This window comes from Trichomycterus rosablanca, chromosome 12 (genome assembly GCF_030014385.1).
Source record: "Trichomycterus rosablanca isolate fTriRos1 chromosome 12, fTriRos1.hap1, whole genome shotgun sequence".
NCBI classification, from domain to species: domain Eukaryota; kingdom Metazoa; phylum Chordata; class Actinopteri; order Siluriformes; family Trichomycteridae; genus Trichomycterus; species Trichomycterus rosablanca.
This window is the reverse complement of record NC_085999.1, coordinates 21,278,819-21,301,608: the sequence shown is the minus strand read 5'-3', so window position 1 is coordinate 21,301,608 and position 22,790 is coordinate 21,278,819. Positions and strand designations below refer to the sequence as shown.

General features: G+C 38.3%; 1 protein-coding gene across 1 annotated transcript; it reads right to left on the bottom strand.

Moving 5' to 3' along the window:
• Positions 1-330: 330 nt before the first annotated feature.
• On the bottom strand, positions 331-20,274 carry nxpe3 (neurexophilin and PC-esterase domain family, member 3). The gene is made up of 6 exons (XM_063005603.1): positions 20,186-20,274; positions 9,583-9,739; positions 7,069-7,838; positions 6,184-6,254; positions 2,192-2,392; positions 331-2,089 (listed from the first exon to the last, which is right to left on the bottom strand). The coding sequence occupies exons 2-6, from the start codon at positions 9,730-9,732 to the stop codon at positions 1,524-1,526; spliced, it is 1,758 nt and encodes a 585-aa protein (XP_062861673.1). The 5' UTR covers positions 9,733-9,739; positions 20,186-20,274; the 3' UTR covers positions 331-1,523.
• Between the last annotated feature and the right edge of the window lie 2,516 nt (positions 20,275-22,790).

Sequence of the window (22,790 nt, the reverse complement as noted above, 5' to 3'; positions counted from 1 at the left end):
CATTCATTAATTGTCTGTTTTATCATTGCTCCTTGTCAGGGTCTTCTTGGGTCCAATTCAATGGATGAACCGAAGGAAAGACCCCAACAGGATTCCAGTTCATTACAGCAGTACCGAGTTTGAGGGCTAGCTTAACAGACCACTACATCACATGAACAAACATTTGTAGTAAATAATGTGTGTTCTTACACTGTGTCATGTATTCTTACACTGTGTCATGTATTCTTACACAGTGTAGTATGTACAGTAGTATGGAAAATAACTTTTAGCAATAACAAATGAACATACTGGCTAGCTACAGCAGTGTAAATATGAAACAAAATACAAATATTCTCTCATAACCATTTTATGCAGATTAGGTAACATTACCAAAACCCAGAACTTGAAGCCAAGTTGGTTAGCAACTAATAGGCCTATACATTGCACTGGTTACAGGTACACAATCTTAGTACATTCCTAGTGATTTAGTTAACAGTATATAGTAATGTACTTTTAAAAAATGCAAAGTAAATTAGATTCTAAGTTTGCTTTTATAATGTGAGTAACATTGGCACAGCATTTTCATTATTTTTGGCATAGTTAACAAAAGCACATAGCTAGTTTTGGGAGGCCTTGTAATTCACATTTAGTCCAACATTAAGTTGACTGGTTATCAATATTGATAAATACACTATATTGCCAAAAGTATTCACTCACCCATCCAAATCACTGAATTCAGGTGTTCCAATCACTTCCATGGCCACAGGTGTATAAAAACAAACACCTAGGCATGCAGACTGCTTCTACAAACATTTGTGAAAGAATGGGTCACTCTCAGGAGCTCAGTGAATTCCAGCGTGGTACCGTGATAGGATGCCACCTGTGCAACAAGTCCAGTCGTGAAATTTCCTCGCTACTAAATATTCCACAGTCGACTGTCAGTGCTATTATAACCAAGTGGATGTGATTGGGAACGACTGCAACTAAGCCACGAAGTGGTAGGCCACGTAAAATGACAAGATTTATCAGATCAAGTCTTTAATTTTAAACACAGTCATGAACAATTTTGTATCTCCAATTCACCTCACTTGCTTGTCTTTGGACTGTGGGAGGAAACCGGAGCTCCCGAAGGAAACCCATGCTAACACGGGGAGAACATGCAAACAACACAGAAAGGACAGGGATTGCTCCACCTGGGAATCAAACCCAAGACCTTCTTGCTGTGAGGAAAAAGTGCTACCCACTGAGCAACTGTGCTGCCCTGGATTGTAATGTAACTCAAGGTTACATTACACCTTTAACTTTTTGTTTTGTCTGAACTACTCAGTCTTAGTTTTAAAGGAATGGTCTGTGATTCGACTCGAAAAGATAAAATTATTGTTAGCAATTATAAAGTATTTCCCTAATTTAAAGCAATTTAAACTGTTACAAGTTAATGATTATCACCTTCATTCATTTCTGTACAACTAATATTTTATAATCTGTATTTTTTCACTATTTCTCAGATCCTTACCTATCCCTTATATGCATGTTTTAATCTTTTTTTAAATCCTCTTCTTTTTTTTTTTGACAGAACAGATGTGAGACAGGATCAGGTCCACCATATTTTTAACAATGACTGGGGGTGGGTGCAGCTGATGGGGAAGGTGGTGAGCCAGTGTCATCTCCCAGGCGTCCAGCAGACGCACATTGAGTCCTCGGAACATGGCGCGCAGCACAACATCCTGTTGCTGAGAAAACCAGTCGCTATTAAATAAGCTGGATTCTGGCTCAAGCTTCTGCAGATTGGCAGTTCGAATGACCACCAGAGTGGCCGGCTCACGGTTCAGTAGACGCACTACAGCTCTACGGATATGCCGGAGGCGCCGGATGTACACCTCTACTGGAAAGGTGCTAAAGTGAGACCAGACACCCACAAGAACCACCGTGTCTGGTCCACCCCGAATTCTGTCCAGCTCATTTGCTACATAGTGCAGCTCAGAGGTGGACACAGAAGTAAAGCGAATTGGTGGCCCATGGCAACGGTAGCTTAAAAGTATACTGTTTGCAATGTCTACAGCCATGAATGGCCCCACATTCTTAGGGCTGTGAAGGTTTAACTCTTTTAGCTCTGCAAGAGACACACCAAGAGACATAGTATGAAAAAATAAGAAATATAAGAAAAGTAAGGGCAAATAAACAAGAAAAAACATTTAAAGATGCCGGCTCTTACCAGGAACAAAGGACTTAAGATACTCAAAACATTGCCGTACAGTAGAATCTCCAAACATGTATACAACCTTCCCTTTAAGACACTGTGTTATAGCTGATGAGTCATTGAATTGTTGCATGACTTTCCCACTCAAAGGTCTCCATAAGTCATGATAGTAGTATCCAGAGGTGGCGAGTTTAATTCTTTTTACTTTGTTTTTTCCTTAGGGAAGCAAAAGAGATAAGCCTTTTGTTAAGAATTTATTAAAAGGTTCTCAGGGCCTTTGGAGGAAAAACAGCCCTAAAACATCACAAATCCTTCATCATAGGGTGTGTTCGAAAACCTAGTGAGCTGCCTTGCTGTCTTACTGCCTTCATAGGCAGGTAGAGAGGATTCTAATAAGTCATTGACTTATAAGGCATGTTATTCAAACGCACTTTTTAGACAAAGATTCCATCAGTTTTCGCTAACTAAGCTAACATGGTTAGCCTCATGCCATTCATGAGGTTACATTCGCTGACAAGCCCGAATTTGCAAATAAATGACACTTGTGCAAGTTCATACATATAAATTAAAAATCAATAATAATTTATTTATGTTCAAAAATAACTCCTCCGCACCATCCGCCATGTTTTTTATTTTTCTGTGAGAGAAGTTGTGCCGCACTGAATGCTGGGATTGCCTCCATTGCTAAGGCAGCATCGGATGCTCACTCGTTCTTGAGTCAAAATACAGGTGAAATTTTAGGATACCTAACTAGCAAGCATATTAAGGCATCTAGGATTTCGAACAGCCTCCTTCTCGGGAGCATGAGTAGTATGACGTAAAATGCTGTCTATGTAGAGAGCTCCCTAGGTTTTCGAACACACCCATAATTACCAGTTAACATCAGGTTCTTCCCACCCTAGACATCCTTCTTTTTTACAGCAAACCCACCTTGAGTGTTTATTACCAAAAGCTTTAATTTAAATTTCATCTGACCCAAAGAACAAGGTTCTAGTCAAAGTCTCGGTAGCATTTAGCAAACATCAGGCACTAACATTTGTGGTTGGACAACAAGTAAAGGCTTTTTACTGGCAAGCCTTACCAATAAATTGTTGGCATTCGATGGCATTGATGGTGACTATTTGGTGTTATGTACTGTAGGAATTTTAACTATAACACTTTGGGATTTTTGATGGAAAGTCAACAAACTTTTCCCTTGAATTGTGTATTTTCTTGTTTTTCCCATGTTAAAGAATAACTAAGAAGATAACTAAGAAGAACTAGATAACTAAGAATTTGACCTTATCTGTTGATGCATGCTCAATAATCCAGGTACACAAATCCACAAAGTTGAATCAGTTCATCTGGACACAAGTTTGTTGTAGAGATACGTTTCGTCACTCAATCCAAATGACTTCTTCAGTCTGAGCTGGTGTTGAATACCCCAACCTTATATGCAGTTGATTTGCATAACGACCGATCACCGCCCATTGCATAACAATGGAACTGGTGATCAGGTCTATATGAAATTCACAATGACCATTAATTACAATGGCCATGTGTGTCTTTCACACATGATTGGGGTAACGCTCCAATTACGGCGTTGTATGATGGTGAGAGATGTACTCTCAGGCCCCCTCCCCGGTTCAGAGATGGTCATTCCCTCTTCACGTAAATGGCCTCTTTGACTCCACGTTCAAACCAGCGTTCCTCCTTGTCAAGGATCTGCACATCTTCATCATTAAATGAGTGGCCGCAGAGTCCTGGCCAGAAGAGGTCGATCTTCTATGTTGGGCCATCCGTTTCGCCAGTGGCTGTTTAGTTTCCCCGATGTACAGTTCCCGGCAATCCTCCCGGCACCTAACAGCATACACTATGTTACTCTGTTTGTGTCGAGGAACCCGGTCCTTAGGGTGAACTAATTTCTGGCGTAGCGTGTTCTGGGGTTTGAAAGCAACTGAAACACGGTGTTTGGAGAATATCCGTCTTAATTGTTCCGATACTCCCGCCACATACGGAATCACCACTGGTTTGCGCTTAGCCCGCGGTTGTTCTCCTCCCTTCGATCCACTGGAGCTGTGTTTGGGCATTTTTCCCGCTTTTACGAATGCCCAGTTGGGATAACCACATTCACCCAGGGCCTTCTTGACATGAGATTTCTCTCTATCCTTGGCCGTAGTGTCTGTGGGGATGCTGTTCGCCCGGTGGTGCAGCGTCCTGATGACTCCTAGTTTGTGCTCAAAAGGATGATGGGAGTCCAGATGAACTGATTCAACTTTGTGAATTTGACCTTATATTTACAGTGGATTTAAAAGTCTACACACCCCTGTTAAAATGTCAGGTCTTTGTGATGTCGAAAAACAGACTAGGAAAAAAAATTTGGGATTTATTTCAACCTTTAATGTGACCTTTAATCTGTGCATTTCAATTAAAAAAATAAAATTGTTTAGAGGGAAAAAAAAATAAAATAAGTGCACACACCCTGTGTTCAGAATAAACCAATTACATTCAAACTTATGTAAAATAGTCAGTACACATCTGCCACCAATTACTGTAAATCTGATTAACCCATACAATGTTTAGCTGTTCTAGTCCGATTTTCCTGACATTTACTTAGTTGCATCTTAAAGCAAAATCCATGGAACTCAAAGAGCTTAGAAAGCATCAAAAGAATCTCATTGCTAGAAACGTACAAAAAATTCAAGGCATTACATATACTGTGGAACACAGTGAATAAAATATGGCACAACAGTGACATTATCAAAATCTGGATGTGAAGTAAACTGATCCGAGAGGTTGCCAAGAGGCCTACAGTAAAATTAAAGCAACCGCAGGAATTTCTTGCAAATACTAGTTGTGTACTACATGTGGTAATCTTTGCATATCTGGGCTGTGGGATAGGGTGGCAAGACAAAAGCCTTTTCTTACAAGCAATAACATCCAATCCTGGCTACATTTTGCAAAAACATGCCAAAAACATGTGGGAAAATGTGTTACAATATGATAAGACCAAGGCTAAACAACCAAGGCCATAATTCCAAAAAATATGTTTGGTGAAAATCAACACTACACATCACTGTTTTTCCTCAGCTGGAACTGGGGCTTTAGTCAGGGTGGGGGTAAATCTTGAACAGTTCCAAATATCAGTCAGTTTTGGCACAAAACCTTTAGCCCTCTGCTAAATAAGCTGAAGACTAACAACAACAACGACCCAAAGCACATCTTCACATTAATCATCTTGGGGTAAAGACATTCTTTTGTTAAAGTTTTGGAATGGCCCAGCCAGAGCCTAAATCTAGCTGAAAATCTGTGATTCCTACACTCCTACTCAAAAGACCAAATGCTGTCATTGAATCAAAAGGTTCTTCAGCAAAGCATTAAGTTTTACTCATTGTACTCATTCTAACAGGTGTGTAGACAGTTTTTATATCCACTGTATACCATTCGGCAGAATTCGGTTTTGTTAAAAATAGTTGTTTCTTGATGAACCAACTTTTTTTTCTAAATAAATTCATCTTGATTTAAGGTTGGACTTTGGTAGTTTTTGCTGTCAGATTAACCTAATATGCCAAAATATCAATTTCTCATAACATGTCTTTACTCACCTTTACCTTACCAGAAATGCCAACATATAGAAAACAAAAAGTACTCCAATAATGATTCATAGTCAATAAATTAAAAAGATTAATTAGCTTAAACAATACATAAATAATTCTTATTACTGATTATACACAGAAAGGATGCAAAACAAATACTGCTGGTGCAGCTGTTCATTAACTGGCCTTTGGTGCACCACATGGGGTTGCCAGGCAAGCAGAGGATTTTTACAATTCAGCAATTAAACAATGAAAATGGAGCTTCGCAAAGATCAATCCAACTTCTGTAATGGTTAAAACCTGCATAGTTTAGGTTATATTAAATGTTTTCCTTACGTCTTTCAATGCCACTTTGCTAAGAAATGTGGTGGGGTCACAAAGATTTTATTCTGTTTATTACTAAATTAAAGTTTTATTAAGTTTAAAACCTACCTCTTACTCCAGGTAATACAGTCACATTGTACATCCCTGATGCATGTATAGGAACTTTAATATTCACACCACTGAAACACAAAAAATAACATTAGTACATTAGAACATTAGTTATATTATTATTACATTATTTCTTTTAGAGAAAGCATACACTTTATAACCAAAAATGAACACTCCTAATAATTGAATTCCATTGTCTATTTACTGTTTATACACTGTCCATTGCTCACAGGTGTATGAATTTTTTATAAAAATTAATTACATAAATAAACTATGAACCTATATCTTGAAGGTAACAGTTTGGTAAAGATACTGTGCTGTTACCATATGTGCCCCTGTGCTCAATTAGGACAGAGTTTTAAAGTTTCATGTGAAGGGTCTCCACTAGACAGAGCACTAAAGGCACACATTAAAATCTTATGGGACAGGGACCCAAGTGGTGCAGCAGTCTAAACCCATACTGTTGCACACCTTACAACGTGTTAGCAGGAAGACTGGGACACAAAAACCTGAAGCATTCCATTGCTCGTTATCCTTGGTGCCAAAATGTCATTATGAGAAGCGTTGTGAGAAGAAATGGCAATATTACATTTGCTGAATGCTTTTCCATGACAACTTTTTAGAATGTTTTGCAGGCCTAAAATGCAGGTGTGGATATATATTAGCAAATAAAATGAATTTGACTAGACACAACATGAAATACCTTGGGTTCATATTGTATGCAATTAAACAAATGTAGGAAATGTTTTATGCATTTTCCATACTGTCACAACTGAGGTTGTACAATCATGAATTGAAAGGGACTAGTTCAGGAGAAAAAAATGAAGATAAAATGTTGGCCAAGAAATGTACTAATTGTTTAAATAGAGCAGACTGGCAGCTTACCTTTGAAAGAACTGTGCTTCGTAGTTAGTAAGTAGGCTTTTCTTATAGCCCCCTTTAAAATGATTGATTCGTGTGTCACAACCAAGCATTTTGGGTTTGTAGCAGTACCAAGGTTCTCCAGTTTGGGGGTCAGTATAATTACAGAGTGGTTGCTGCTTGGGCGGTAGGCAAAGATTGCACACTGTGGTCTCCGACAGAAAGCCAGAGCGAAACAAGCTTTTAAAATATACTCTATCTGGTTGCTCCTTCCGCAGGCGCTTTAGCACAACCACAGCCTCGCTGGGGTGCACCATAATAACTTCTACTTGCACTATGCCAGCCCACAAAAGAGGAAAGAGCACTGTATAATTGCCATTGCAGTGGTCATGCACTTGACCTGCAACTCCAGCACCCAACTCAGGTGAATGCAGCCGTGCAACCAAGAAATCTCCACCATGCTTCTTAGGCTGACCCATAAAATTTAGCATATGGACGTCAACCACAAGCTGATTGCCTACCCGCTGCTCTGATGAGCCCTGAATTACAAAATAGCTCTGAAGAGGGTCACTGCTGAGGCGCAAAGGCAGGTCTTTCTCTGGGGGGCCTGGCCATGAAATTGAATTGAGCAGATATCCCTCTTCTCTGATCTCCTGTAAGGTGGGTTCCTGGCCCAGGTGAGCACAGTATGTATTGTTGAGTTCTAGCGGCCACAGGGTTTCAGCAGACCTGAAGGCTGAATGGATGCTGTTTTGGATTTGGTAGAAAGTGGACATTGCCTGACAGTTCCACTTCTGTAAGCAAAGAGAATATGAGCAATTATCTTCCACACACAATTCCACTTTTTAGTTTGGCATATTATAGTATGGTTTTCTAATGCAAATCAAAATCTATCCACAGCATTTGAGGATCAATGTGAAAACAATACCCACTGAAGTTTTCTGTTTTGTTTGGTGATGATTGACAGTCCACTAATCAAGGAATCATTATTAAACAACATCAATTAGTAACATCATATTTAAAATTTTAAAATTTGACCACATATTCCACATAAAAGTTACTTAGATGCTAAATGTTGTGCAGAATTTTCATGGGGGACATGTTCATTCCAATGCTTTACTGGCAGGTCAAAGCTACCATACATCAATTTAAACATGCTCCAACAGTTACAATCAAAATATTCAACCTCCTCAAAGAAAATATGGATTTAGAACAAAACTTTTCTGCAAAGCTAGACTGCTTTAATGTCTAAAGTTACAGCAAAAAAAAGAAAATTAATAATGCCTTCTTTAAGGTAAACTAAGGTGCTGTCATAAAATGGACATAAGATTACCAAGACCTTAAACATTTTTAGAGATACCATTGGAAGTACTGTCTAGAAATTGTAAAAGTATTTGCGCAATTTAAAAGTTTTTAAAAGTAATTTGATATAGGAGAAAAAGCCCAAAAACCTCATTCAGATGCCTTAGCAATCTCATCAGCACAATGAAGAAAAACCTCTCACTTAAAGGATGTCCTGATGAAGGCTGGGACAAATGTTTTAATGGCAACCATAAGAAAATCATTTGACAACCAAAGATTTCTTGGCCAGTCTCCACAAAGCATGACACTCTTGACCAAGAAGCACAGGAAGGGTTGACTGGAATATTTTAGAAGTAATTTGCATAGGCTTGAAGAGTTCTGGGACAGTTCTATGGAGTGACAAATCAAAACTGGGACAAAAGTGTAGGACTGGAACTGGCAATCATGACCGTGTGACTGCTTTCATAGATTTACAAAACTACCAAGGCATTTTGGGCAGAAATATTATACCTTCTGTAGTGAAACTGAACCTTTTTGCAAGTTAATAATCCCAAGCACACTTCCAAGCCAACCAAAGCTTGGTTATGGAATTAGCCCTGGAGTTTCCTTAACGGCCTCCTCAGTCTCCAGATTTAAATCCCACAGTCTTTAGTGGGACTTGAAGATAGAAGTTGTTGCCATCAAACTTTAATGAGCCTAAAGCTTTTGCATGAGAGGAACAACTAAAGATTCCACAAGAGAAGTGTCAAAAGCATGTTTAGCACTTAATAAAATCACTTATCAGAGGTTATATAGTCAAAATAATGTTCAACTTCTGTTATTAAAATTCCTTGCATGTACAAACCCCATTTCCAGAAATGTTGGAACACTTTCTAAAAATACAATAAATAAAGGTTCAAGTGAATTAACAAACTACGTACATGTTTAAGTTTTTAACAGACAAAGGTCAAAAAAGATTTTCAGTGTTTCCAATGTCTGACAAATTTATAAATTGATGCCTGTAACACACTCAAAAAGCTAAATTAAAGATACTAATTTGTACATTTTTGCACTCCAAAGTGTCCCAACGTCAGTTCTATACACATCACCCTAATATCTGTTAAGGTGAATGGAACAGATCTGATTGCAACTGTAGCCTAAATATTGCACATGTCAAATCTGTGGCAAATATTTTGAGGGTCAAAGGCACAAGGTTGTTATTATTTACATGCTGAGCTCTAAAAAGGATGTACTTACTTCCAGTGATGTAATGTTGCAGACAAGCAATATAAACACTGACAGTGCCAAAACAACAAAAATGGGTGTGAATCTTGGCACATGTCTCCCCATGTTCGGGTGCCATCCTCCAGCATCACAGCACACAGTGCCAGTTATCTGAGAGAACATTTACAACCTAAAAAAGAAGAAAGGACAGAAAACATAAATAAGCATTGCTGGACCTTTGAGGCTACTTTAAAGACATTTTACCTCTATAAGAAACAATATAATCAGTTTCTGTTTAATGTGGTTTTACATTACGGTGATTTTAAATCACAGCTATTTGAGACTTTGACCAGGATAAAACTTATAATTTTCATAATAGACAAGCAGGTTTATCTCAGAGCAATGTATCTATTTTCTTACTCAAATCACACCTAGGAGTAATAATAACAAAGACCATGGAATGTAATTTTGTCAGCTATATAAAATGCAATAAAATAAAATCACATATTCTTGTTTTCATTGCATTTTATTAAATAGCCTGACTTTTCCAGAAATAGGTTTTTTACATCAGGGTGAATTTATAATTAGAAGATGATTGAGGATAATCTGTTGTGTCTGCTAATTAATTTTAAGCACAATAGGGGGTCTACATTGATGAGTCAAAAGTTTAGGACCACTCACCTAATATTATGTAAAAACAACTTTAAAAAAGTATAAATTTCTTAATTTTTCTAATAATGGGATAAAGAAAGAATTTTTTTTTACATATCTAATGTACATATACATCTTATATTCCACATTTGTTTGGCATTCATCATTGCTTAGTCACACTAGTCGAAATGATGCACAAGACATTTTACAGTTAAATTAAAATGTCAAAAAACACTTTAATAAAAATCTAAGTCTAAAATCTAAGCTCAACAAACAAACAAACAAAAAACAACCCAAAATTAATCTAGCTGTAAAAGCTTCCATAGCTGCTAGCAAGTTGGTAACCATTGTTAATTTGTTAATTAGCCATGTCAGAATACCCAAACCAATGTCGTTCAAATACCACGAAATGTATTTGTGGAAACAAAAATTTTATTTATTTTACAACCCCAAATCAGGACAGTATGAAAAATGCAAATAAAATAAAAATGCAGTGTTTCTTACATTTACTTTGACTTTTATTTGATTGCAGACCATTTGAACACAAGATATTTTATGTTCTGCTCAACTTTGTTTCATTTGTTAATATATCTCCATTCCTGCATTTCAGGCCTGCAACACATTCCAAAAAGGGGGGGGGGAATGATGTGATTCCAAACAGGTGATGTCAACAGGTGATTGTAATCACAGTTTGGTACAAAAGCAGCATCCAGGAAAGGAGTCTTTGATAAGCAAAGATGGCCGGAGGATCTCGAGTTTCTCAACAAATGCATGAGAAAATGATTGAAATGTTTAAAAACAATGTACCTCAAAGAAAGATTGAAAGGGATTTGCATATTTCTACCTCTACAGCACATAATATAAATAAACGATTCAAGGAATCGGGAGGAATTTCAGTGCATAAAGACCAAGGGCACAAGCTTAAGCTGGACGCCTGTGATCTTCGATCCCTCAGACGGCACTGCACCAAGAACCGCATTCAACAATAGCTGATATAACCACATGGGCAAGGGATTACTTTGGCAAACCTTTGTCAAGCACTACAATACTGAGTAACATGCACAAATGCCACTTAAAACTTTACCGTGCAAAAAAGAAGCCTTATGTTAACCATGTCCTGGAGTGGCGTTGACTTCTCTGGGCTCTGAGGCATCTAGGATGGACTATCACACCGTGGAAACATGTATTGTGGTCAGATGAATCAGCATTCCAGGTCTTTTTAGGAAAAAATGGACCCCAGGTTCTCCGGATTAAAGACGAAAGGACCATCCAGACTGTTATTAGCAACAAGTCCAAAAGCCAGGTTCTGTCATGGTATGGGGTCGTGTCAGTGCCCTTGGCAAAGGTCATTTACACTTCTGTGATGGCAGCATTAATGCAGAAAAGTACATTGGGACTTTAGAGCAACATATGCTGCCCTCAAGACGTCATCTTTTCCTGGGACATCCATGCATTTTTCAACAAGACAATGCAAAACCACATGCTGCACACATTACAAAGGAATGGCTGCGGAAGAAGAGGGTTTGGGTACTGGACTGGCCTGCCTGCAGTCCTAACCTGTCCCTAATAGAGAACGTGTGGAGAATTTTGAAACAAAAAATGCCACAGCAAAGACCCCGTACTGTAGCAGATCTTAGGATGTGTTTGCAGGAAGAATGGGACAAAATAAAACCTGAAACAATAAATCACTTGGTATCCTCAGTGCCAAAACTTCTTTTAAGTGTGGTAAAAAGGAATGGCAACGTTACAAAGTGTTAAATGCTTTACTTTCCCAACTTTCTTTGGAATGTGTTGCAGGCCTGAAACGCAGAAATGGATGTTTATTTAAAAAAGAAATGAAGTTGACCAGACAAAACATTAAATCTCTCAGGTTAATTCTGTCTGCAATAAAATAAAATATACAGTGGTGTTCAAAAAAATAGCAGTCCAACACCCTTAACTTGATAAATCAATGTTTTTAGTAGAAATGCTATTTCTACATAGCAAAAAATTTACTTGAAAGTGTAGTAGAGTATTTAAAACAGAACAAACCCAACAATTAGGACATGCATGCCGTTCATTCTGAGTAATCGAAGCATTGATTGAAAGGGGGTTGTTCAAAATAATAGCAGTGAGGAGTTCAATTGGTGAAGTCATTCATTCTGCAGAAGAATGGGTGTCAATTTTGGCCCTTATTTAAGGTAAGGAGGGTGGCAAATGTTGCACAGGTTGGTCATAGCGCATTTCCTTCTGAAATACTGGGTAAAATGGGTTGTTCCAGACATTGTTCTGATGAACAGCGTACTTTGATTAAAAAGTTGATTTTAGAGGGAAAAAACATACAGAGAAGTGCAGCAAATGATAGGCTGCTCAGCTAAAATGATCTCAAATGCCTTAAAGTGACAACCAAAACCTGAAAGATGCAGAAGGAAGCGTGGAACTACTGTTTGAATGGATCAAAGAATAGCCAGAATGGCAAAGGTTCAGCCAGTGATCACCTCCAGAAAGATCAAGGAACATCTGAAGTTCCCAGTGAGTACAGAAGATGATTAAGTGAAGCCAATTTACCAGCAAGAACTCCTTGCAAAGTTCCGTTGTTAAGAAAAAGACATGTCCTGAATGGGTTCAAATTTCACAAAGAACACATTGACTGGTCCAAAGAGAAATGGCTCAACATTTTGTGGACTGGTGAAAGCAAAATTGTTCTTTTTGGGTCAAGTGGCCATAGACAGTATGTCAGATGACCCTCGAGCACTGAATTCGAGCCAAAGTACACTGTGAAGACAGTGGTACATGGTGGTACAAAACTATGATATGGGGATTTTTTTCATACCATGGTGTTACGTCTATTTATCACATACGAGGGATCATGGATCAGTTTAAATATATCAGAATACTTGAGGAGATCATGTTGCCCTATGTCGAAGAAGAAATGCCCTTAAAATGGGTGTTTTAACATGACAATGACCCAAAACATCTTGGTTACAGACAAACAAGATTGAGGTAATACAGTGGCCAGCCCAATCCCCTGACTTCAATCCCATAGAGAACTTGTGGGCTGAAATCTGAAACGCGTTTTTTTGAGGCAAAACCCAAAATTGCAGAAGAACTGTGGAATGTAGTCTAATCATCCTGGACTGGAATACCTGTTCAGAGGTGCCAGAAGTTGGTCGACTCCATGCAACACAGGTCTCGGAAACAATTGTTATGCCAATAAATATTAGTTCAGTAATTTAAAGTAAAGTGAAACCTCAAACATTTTAAGTTTATATTTTTTGAGTTTTTAAAGAAAAAGCTGGCACTGCTATTTTTTTGAACGGCCTAATATTCATTTTTCTTAACCTTCTGTAAAGGATTAACACAAACTGGCTAAATGTTGTTAATGTTTTGATTTAGAATTAAAAGTGTAGTATTTTCAGTGCATTTGCATTTATGGAAATAAAAGTTATTATAATGATTTTGTGCTTTATTCACTTTTTTAAAATCACTGCTATTTTTTTTAACACTACTGTAAGAAACTCTGTGGTTTTTTTTTATTATTATTTGCATTTTCCATGCTGTCCCAACTTTTTCTGATTTGGGGTTGTATAATAATTTCATAATGATGATGAATACATCTATACATAATTTCCGGTTTCCGGTGGTACGCACGCTGAGACTGTAGCCTAGTTGTTTGTTTGTTTGTAGCCATTAGCTAAATAACTTTTTATATACGTATGTTTTAAGCGTTAATCTTTCGCGCATAGTTGATATAGAGTGTTATTTTGTCTATTGTAAAAAAGCGCTTCTGTTTACTAACGTAAATTCCTATCTTGTGAAGACTTCTGCTACCGCCATCCGAACGAAGCCCGGTTTTAGTTTGTTTTGTAATTCAGCGCATAAACATTTTATTCATCCAGAATTAAAACCGCTTTCTGTCCGCACGAAGCACGTTTGTGTTTGTTTGTTTTTGTATTTTAGCGCTTAAACACCTTTGTTTTGTGGAGAGTTAAAGCCGTTTCCTGTTCGTACGAAGCGCGTTCTGTTTATTTGTTTTGTACACCAGCACATAAACACCGTTTTCCTTTAGAATTACAGCCGGTTTTGTCGGAAACAAAGCGCGTTTGTGTTTGTTTGTTTTTGTAGTTCAGCGCTTAAACACCTTTGTTTTGTGGGGAGTTAAAACCGTTTTCTGTCTGTAGGAACCGCGTTCTGTTTATTTATTTTGTACACCAGCGCATAAACACCGTTTTCCTTTAGAATTACAGCCGTTTTATCCGAACGAAGCGCGTTTGTGTTGTTTGGTTGTTGGTTTTTATATTTCAGCTTATCAACGCCTGTTTCGTCCGGAATTAAAGCCGTTTTTCTGTGACTACCAGCAGAAGCGCCGGTGAAACCAACATGTTTATCAACTTCAACTCATCCTCTAAAGCTAAGTACCTTTCTTTGTTATTATGTCTCCTGCAGGAGCTTTATATCCCTGTTCCGAGTGCAACATGTTCAGTTATTCCTTCTCCGTGTTTAGTGATAACTTTATATGTGATAAGTGCAGATTAGTTGTTAGTCTGACGGAGAAGATCTCAGTGTTAGAAGGGCGCATTCGGGCGTTAGAACAGACTACTACTAGTGAGTGTTTAGATACAGCTGTAGCAGTCCCGAATGCCAGCAGTTCAGTTATAGACCCCAGACTCCGGCATTAGAGTCCTCACAGCGGGGCGACTGGGTGACGTCTCGGCGACATAGTCGTAGGGCAAAGCACCGACCATCTCAGTTGCACGTGTCCAACAGGTTTTCCCCACTCAGTGACCCACCCGCTGAGAAGCCTGTTAATGTAAGTGCTCTGGTTATAGGAGATTCTCAGCTCCGACACGTGCGTATTGCAACCATCATAGAGACACCAGCAACCATAGTCACTTGTATTCCGGAGGCCAGGGCGCCTGACATCAGAGCAAATCTGAAAGTGCTGGCTAATGCTAATCGTAGATTTTCAAAGATTGTTATCCACGTCGGCACTAATGATGTTCGTTTACGGCTGTCTGAGGTTACTAAGAGTAATGTTAAAGAGGTGTGTGAGTTAGCTAGGTCGATGTCTGAGGCAGTAGTGTGCTCTGGCCCCTTACCGATTCGACCCAGTGGCGAAACCTACAGCAGGTTGTTGTCGCTGAACCGCTGGATGTCTAAATGGTGCTCAGAAAACTGCATTGATTTTGTAGATAACTGGTCCACCTTTGAGGGAAGGCCTGGTCTTTTGAAGCGGGATGGTGTCCACCCCACGTGGGAGGGTGCTGCTTGCATTTCTTGCAGCATAGGTGACAGGCTTTACCACCGTGTTAGTGTAGCGGCAGATAGTGTTAAATGACTATCCAGAGTCAAGACCAGACAGCAGACAAACAGGCCTAACCAACTGTCTGCGAGTCGCCATCGGAAGTCACCTGGAATCCTTAGGTCACAAACCATTGAGACTGTGTCTGTTTACCATGGCAGGTGTGAGCCAAAACAAAATCAAAAAGTATGTCATAATAACTTAATTAAAATTAATCTAAATGAGCATCATGAAAACCATAGTAAGGCTAATCTGAAGTTAGGACTTCTAAACATCAGGTCACTTGCATGCAAAACAGTAATTGTAAATGAAATAATTACAGATAATTGTCTAACCGAGACCTGGGCTAGATCTGATGAGTATCTAGGTTTAAATGAAGCATCTCCTCCGGGTTACAGTTATGAACATAAGCCACATCTTAGCAGTCGTGGTGGAGGAATAGCCACAATTTTTTGATAAAGACATAGGTCTTACTGTAAAATCATCTCCCCTAACAAACTCGTTTGAAGTTCTTATCTCTGACATAACCAATAAATGTTCATCTGATAAAACTAGTATGTTTAAGCTGGTTACTGTTTATCGACCCCCTGGTCCTTACTCAGAATTTCTTAACGAATTTGCAGATTTTCTTTCTAAATTAGTTTTATCAACTAAAAAAGCTTTAATAGTTGGTGACTTTAATATTCATTATGAGGATAAGTGTAATCCACTCAAAATTGCGTTTGATTCTATTTTAGAATCTCTAGGCTTTACCCAAAATGTAACAGGACCCACTCACCGCTGTAAACATACCTTAGATTGAATACTTACTTATGGTATAAACATAGACAACCTGGAAATTGTACCACAGAATGACTTAATTTCTGATCACTCCCTACTAATTTATGAAGTGTCCCTGTCCAATGATATACAGCAACCACATCGTTTTAAATGTAAGCGCACTATTACATCTGCAACTGCAGCAGCGTTCATAAACTGCCTACCAGAATTACCAAATATACCAGCATCAGAACCTAAAGAACTAGATCAGGCAACTCAAAACCTAGAGACTGTACTGCGCACAACCTTAGATAACGTAGCCCCACTCAAAACTAAACTGATTAGGGAGAAAAAACTTGCTCCTTGGTACAATGACCACACATGTGCACTTAAACAAGCAGCACGGAAATTAGAACGCAAGTGGCGTCACACTACACTGGAGGTGTATAAGATTGCTTGGAAAGATGCTCTAACTGAGTATAAACATGCACTTATAAAAGCTAAATCTTTATATTATTCGTCCCTAATAGAGAAAAATAAAAACAATCCTAGATTCCTTTTTGAGACAGTGTCCAAATTAACTAAAAACTTCAATGAAACTGAATCTAATATACCACCCAACTGTACCAGCGATGATTTTTTAAAATTCTTTAATGACAAAAAATACGACTTAAGAGTCAAAGTGTGTCACTTGCCAATGTTAAGTATGGACTCACTCCGAGCAGCATTGGTGATAATAGTGATGATAATAGTAACGAGTTAACTCAACTAAATTCCTTTAATCCAATCTCCCAAAATGAACTAACTGTGTTGATTAAATCATCGAAGTCATCAACGTGTATACTCGATCGTGTTTCAACTCGTTTACTTAAAGATTTACTCCCAGCTATTGTAGAGCCCCTGCTTACATTAATCAATGCATCCCTTAGCCTTGGGTATGTACCTAAATTGTTTAAAAGTGCCGTTATTAAACCCCTGATTAAAAAACCTAATCTTGATCCACATGTTTTATCTAATTATAGGCCAATTTCAAACCTTCCTTTTGTCTCTAAAATATTAGAAAAAGTCATTTCCAAACAATTATGTTCTTATTTGAATGAAAATTGTATTCATGAAAAATTTCAATCAGGATTTAGACTTAATCATAGTACCGAAACCGCATTAATTAGAGTAGTTAACGAGTTGTTAATGTCTTCTGATAATGGATGTGTCTCTTTTCTTGTTCTATTAGATCTTAGCGCAGCGTTTGATACGGTCGATCATAACATTTTACTGGAGAGGCTAGAAAATACAGTAGGTGTTAAAGGACTCGCACTCTCTTGGTTTCAATCATATCTGACTGACCGCTCGCAATTTGTTTATGTAAATAATAAATGCTCGGAAACTACAAAAGTAAAGTGTGGTGTTCCACAGGGGTCGGTACTGGGACCACTATTATTTACACTCTATATGCTTCCACTAGGTGAAATTATTCATAAACATGGCATAAAATTTCACTGCTATGCAGATGACACACAGCTGTATATATCAGCCAAACCAAATGATACTGACACAATCAGTAAGATAGAAGATTGTGTAAATGACATAAACATCTGGATGTCGTGTAATTTTCTTTTACTTAATTCAGATAAAACTGAGGTTTTACTTGTTGGCTCTAAAGCTGCAAGACACAAGTTGTCTAACCTGGTGCTAAACCTAAACACTTTCTCTGTTACTCCCAGCCCAGATGTAAAAAACTTGGGTGTCACACTAGATTCAGATCTTTCCTTTGATACACACATTAATAATATTACTAGAGTTGCTTTCTATCATTTGCGTAATATCTCTAAAATAAGAAATATACTATCTGTTAATGACGCCGAAAAAATGATCCATGCGTTTAAAACTTCTCGGTTAGATTATTGTAATGCTCTTCTAACTGGATGCTCTGGTAGATCCATACACAAACTCCAGTTAGTTCAAAATGCAGCAGCTCGAGTGCTAACTAGAACAAAAAAATTTGATCATATTAGTCCTGTTCTATCATCTCTACACTGGCTGCCAGTTAAATTCCGCATTGATTACAAAATACTTTTACTAACCTATAAGGCGCTACATGGTCTGGCTCCACAGTATCTGAGTGAACTTATTAATCACTACAACTCAGCGCGTCCACTTCATTCACAAGATGCAGGGTTACTTAAAGTTCCTAAAATTAAAAAGACCACAGCTGGTGGAAGAGCATTTTCTTACAAAGCTCCACAACTTTGGAATAATCTTCCCGCCTCTGTTCGGTGGAGAGGTGGGCGCTGATGTCCTGTGAAAGCCTTCATGACCTTGTTACCTGCTTGCTCTCCCTTTTAGTTATGCTGTAATAATTAGGGCTGCCGGAGTCTAAAACTCTCTGTAAAACTGTTTTACTCAACTAGCATTGTACATTATTAACTACATTCTTTGTTGTTTTACTCCAAAGGCATTCTGATGGAAACCTGTTTACCCGCCGAGGTTAAGGATTAAAGTCGAGACTGCCGTGACAACTATGCTGCTCCTGCCGGATGTGACGGGTCTGGAGTAATTGCACCAAGAATGACAAGAACTCACTACAGACTTTATTGAAGACTAGAGCGAATAACAACTCTATTATTATTTATTTATCTATTTATAACTTTTAGATCATTTAATTCTGTGTTTGTATGCTTTGTGTAAATCGTGTATTTATTTAAAGTATCCTCCAGACCACCCAAGAAGGATGGGCCCTGCTGAGTCTGGTTCCTCTCAAGGTTTCTTCCTGTAATTTTCAGGGAGTTTTTCCTTGCCACAGTCGTCCTCGGCTTGCTCAACAGGGGTTTTTGTATCTGTTGGTCCTGGATTTTGTAAAGTTGCTTTGAGACAATGTCTATTGTAAAAAGCGCTATATAAATAAAGTTGACTTGACTTGATCTATTGAAGTCTCACACCACACCATTAAACTTTTGATGTAATGTAGGATACACATTATATACAGTATACTTACAGTAATTAAAAAAAAACAGTACAATTTTAGTAAATGACATAGTACTTAATATAACTTAATATAAACACAGTGTCCTACATAATATTTACAGTAATAAAGAATAAACAGGGAAAACAAAATCACTAGGTAACTACTGCAACCGTTATTATATAACATTTATTAATTTTGAATGATTTTACATGATATAATTTATTACTGTACTCATACTGTACAAATTGGAGTCTGTAATACAAGTGCAATAATGAGTACGTGACGCTAGGTCACTGCTACAATCTTTATAATTTACATTTCTTTTTTTTTTTTTTTCATCTTTACGTTATTGTCGTACCCATACTGTAGGACTTTTATTCTGTAATAGACGTGTGGTAAGTGGTACACTCACTAGGTACCCTTAACCTTCAACGCAGTTCGTTTCAGGGTGTGTTAATACAATTAAATTTATTTTTGAATGTTTACTGACAGAAGACGTAAAAAAAATTCGAATAAAAGGCGAATGTCCAATATATTCTTGACCGCGGTAATTACAGTGTGTTGACCATTTTATTTACCAGTGAAGCTTTAAACGAAGTAAATGGTGTGCGTTATTCCACCAAGTGAAACACCGAAATACCTTAGTCAAACCAAGTCAGAGCTGTCGCTCTCGGGATGGCACGCGCCACTCCGGTGTTAATAAGCGCAGATATACAGTACATGTAAACCGTTGCACAAATATTGTATGTTCTACATGGTTGTTATGCTTGACTGTGTATGTGTTGTTTTCTGTAAAAAATAAAACGTATGTTGTCCTTGGTGTTTTTGTAATGTTCTAGCGCTGCTTGGTCTGTGTAGTTGATTAAGGAGCAAAGAGTGATTTAGCTTCGCATCGCCATTTGTCCACTTTGAATAAAATTGCTCTTACTGCCTCGTTCTTGACTCTATCTACGCAACAATGTTAAGTTTACCGCAGTGCTTACCTGGAACTATGCTTGAGTGGAAAGCAGTTCTTTTGATCAAAGTGTGTGGGTTCCAGATATTTCCATACGATCAATGCTGCTTTCTTCTCGCTCTCTGGTTCTGTGTTGGTGCAGCACATGAAGCCTGTACTGGTTTCACTGCGCCCCTATTGCACGTTTCTGTTGTAACATTGCACATACGATCGTGTTAGGCATTATTATTCTATTCAATGTTCGCCAACATAAGGTAGACAAAAGGTTTTTGGTCTACCAGATTGACAGCTATCGTCATGCGCTGTTTTAAACAGTGTTGCCAACTCCTCAGTAAAGCAAGTAGCTATTGGCTGTCCTAAAAATAGCTAAAAGTCACTAAATGACGTCATCGCCTTATTTGCATATAAGGCGCTATAGATTAGAAAAAACGTCAAGTAAAAAAAAAAACACCCTAAATATGTTTAGAACTACAAATGAACTTTCTTCTGTTGATTCTTGGTTTGTTTGGGTTTTTTCTGTCACTGAAATTGGCCATCACTTCTCAAAATAACTTGACTTTAATGCTTTGTCTAGACCAGGGGTGTCAAACTCATTTTCACCGAGGGCCACATCAGCATTATGGTGGCCCTCAAAGGGCCGATTGTAACGTATCCTGCTGTGATTGTAGTCTGTTGTTTTTCTTAGAGGCTGAATTCTGCATTTATATTGTCCTCCTTTACCACAGACACAGCCTCATAACACAGACACACCGGTTTCCCTTCCTGAAGCACAAACTTGTATTCACTTTCATTAAATTTTCTCCTTCTGCTTAATTTTCTTAATTATCTTCTTGTACATTTTGGGATTATGTGTAAATATTTCTTAACATCATCTACTGGCGGGATGTGTCACTTTGCAGGTCACAAAATCAGCATGCATTTTGAGAGATGCAGTTAATGTAGGATTTTACAGTGTATTTTAAGACAATTGTTCTGCCCTCACTAATAGTTTATCCCCCATTCTCAGCTAAACAGACAGACAGACAGACAGCTCCATTCAGAATACAGTCGGTTTTATTTGCTTCCCAGCTGTGTGAAGTAAAAATACAAACAATAAAATCAGTAAAGAACTTAATACAGTACAAGCACACTAATTGCTATAGTAACGTAACAACAGTATTTAATTACGGTAAATTTGTAACTAAAACGCTGTGATATACTTACTAAACATTTACAAACAACTGAGAATATTAACGCCACTACTTACAGACGATGCTTCTGTATTATATTGCAAGATAATTATTTATATTTATTATTATTGTTTACATTACTACCCGCGTTCTTTTGCCGTAAAAGTCACATGGCTTCTCAGCGAAGGTCAAAGTTAGTTGCCATGACTACGATGTCAACAGTTGCCGCTTTTAAAGGCGCAGGTGTCCTATTAAATTATAAGCGCGTCTCTGTAACGACTCGAACCATCACAACTATTGTACAGTCGTTTAAGCTCTCGCGGGCCACATAAAATGACGTGGCGGGCCGGATCTGGCCCGCGGGCCTTGAGTTTGACACCCCTGGTCTAGACCAGTGGCGGCTGCTGGTCTTTCAAAGAGGGGAAGCTCATTGTCGGCTTACATCATAAAATTTGTCAATTTATTTATACATAAATTCTGCCCTCCGTTCCTTTTCAAGAAAATGGCCTGAACTCAAACAAGGAAATGTTGAAATTATGTTAAACTGAAACAAATACTATGAGTGTGTTTTATTTACACAATGAACAATAGAAATGGTCAAGTAATTTCACCGAGCAAATACCAAGAAATGGGTTGCAGTTTGTCTTTTGACTTCATTCGCAAAATTTGTGACAGTGTAGATCTCAAAATAGCTGTCAATCAAAACGGGATTCAGCCTTTCGTCTGATCCTCCAATCATCTTGCAGAAGCTCCGCGTCCAGACCCGCTCAGCATCCGGGGACGGGACAAAATTGTGGCATTTATCCAATGACCGGTGATGTTTCGAAGAAGTGAATAGACGCTCAGCTTCTACGGGCAAATGCATTGACGCTACGGGAATGTATGAGAAGTTAACAAAATCGAGTCAGTCGATTTGTGATAAGTAGCTGATTCTGAACGAACTCGTCTTCGAGATGAATGTGTTCTAACGCATTTGTAGTCAATGAAATGTTAACACAACTGTACATATTTGACCATTTAATGTTTGACATTTTAGGGGAAGCTGAGCTTCCCTTGCAGTCTTAAAGAAATCGCCACTGGTCTAGACCCACATTATAATGTTGAGACTGTTGTGTGTTTGGTGTCACTAAAGTACCTTATCACAACCCCAGGTACTTAGAAACACATCTGTGGACTCATCGAGGAGGAAACTCTGGTCAACCACATCTGCGACCAACTTTTTTATGAAAGTATGGTGCTGGAACACCATTAATCATTTCTGTGCACTTTGTTCTGTGCATTTTGAAGTGAGCAGCAGCAGTAAAGTCTGAGAAAGCAGCTTTACATGCTTCCCCAATGTGATCACTTGCCAGCATGGAACGGTGTTTAGCAATAGTTAATGCCGTGGTTTTTGCAGAGTCTAATTTTTTACTCATCAACGGCAGCTTGCTTTGTATGGAACTGTTATAACCAATAAACGGCTTC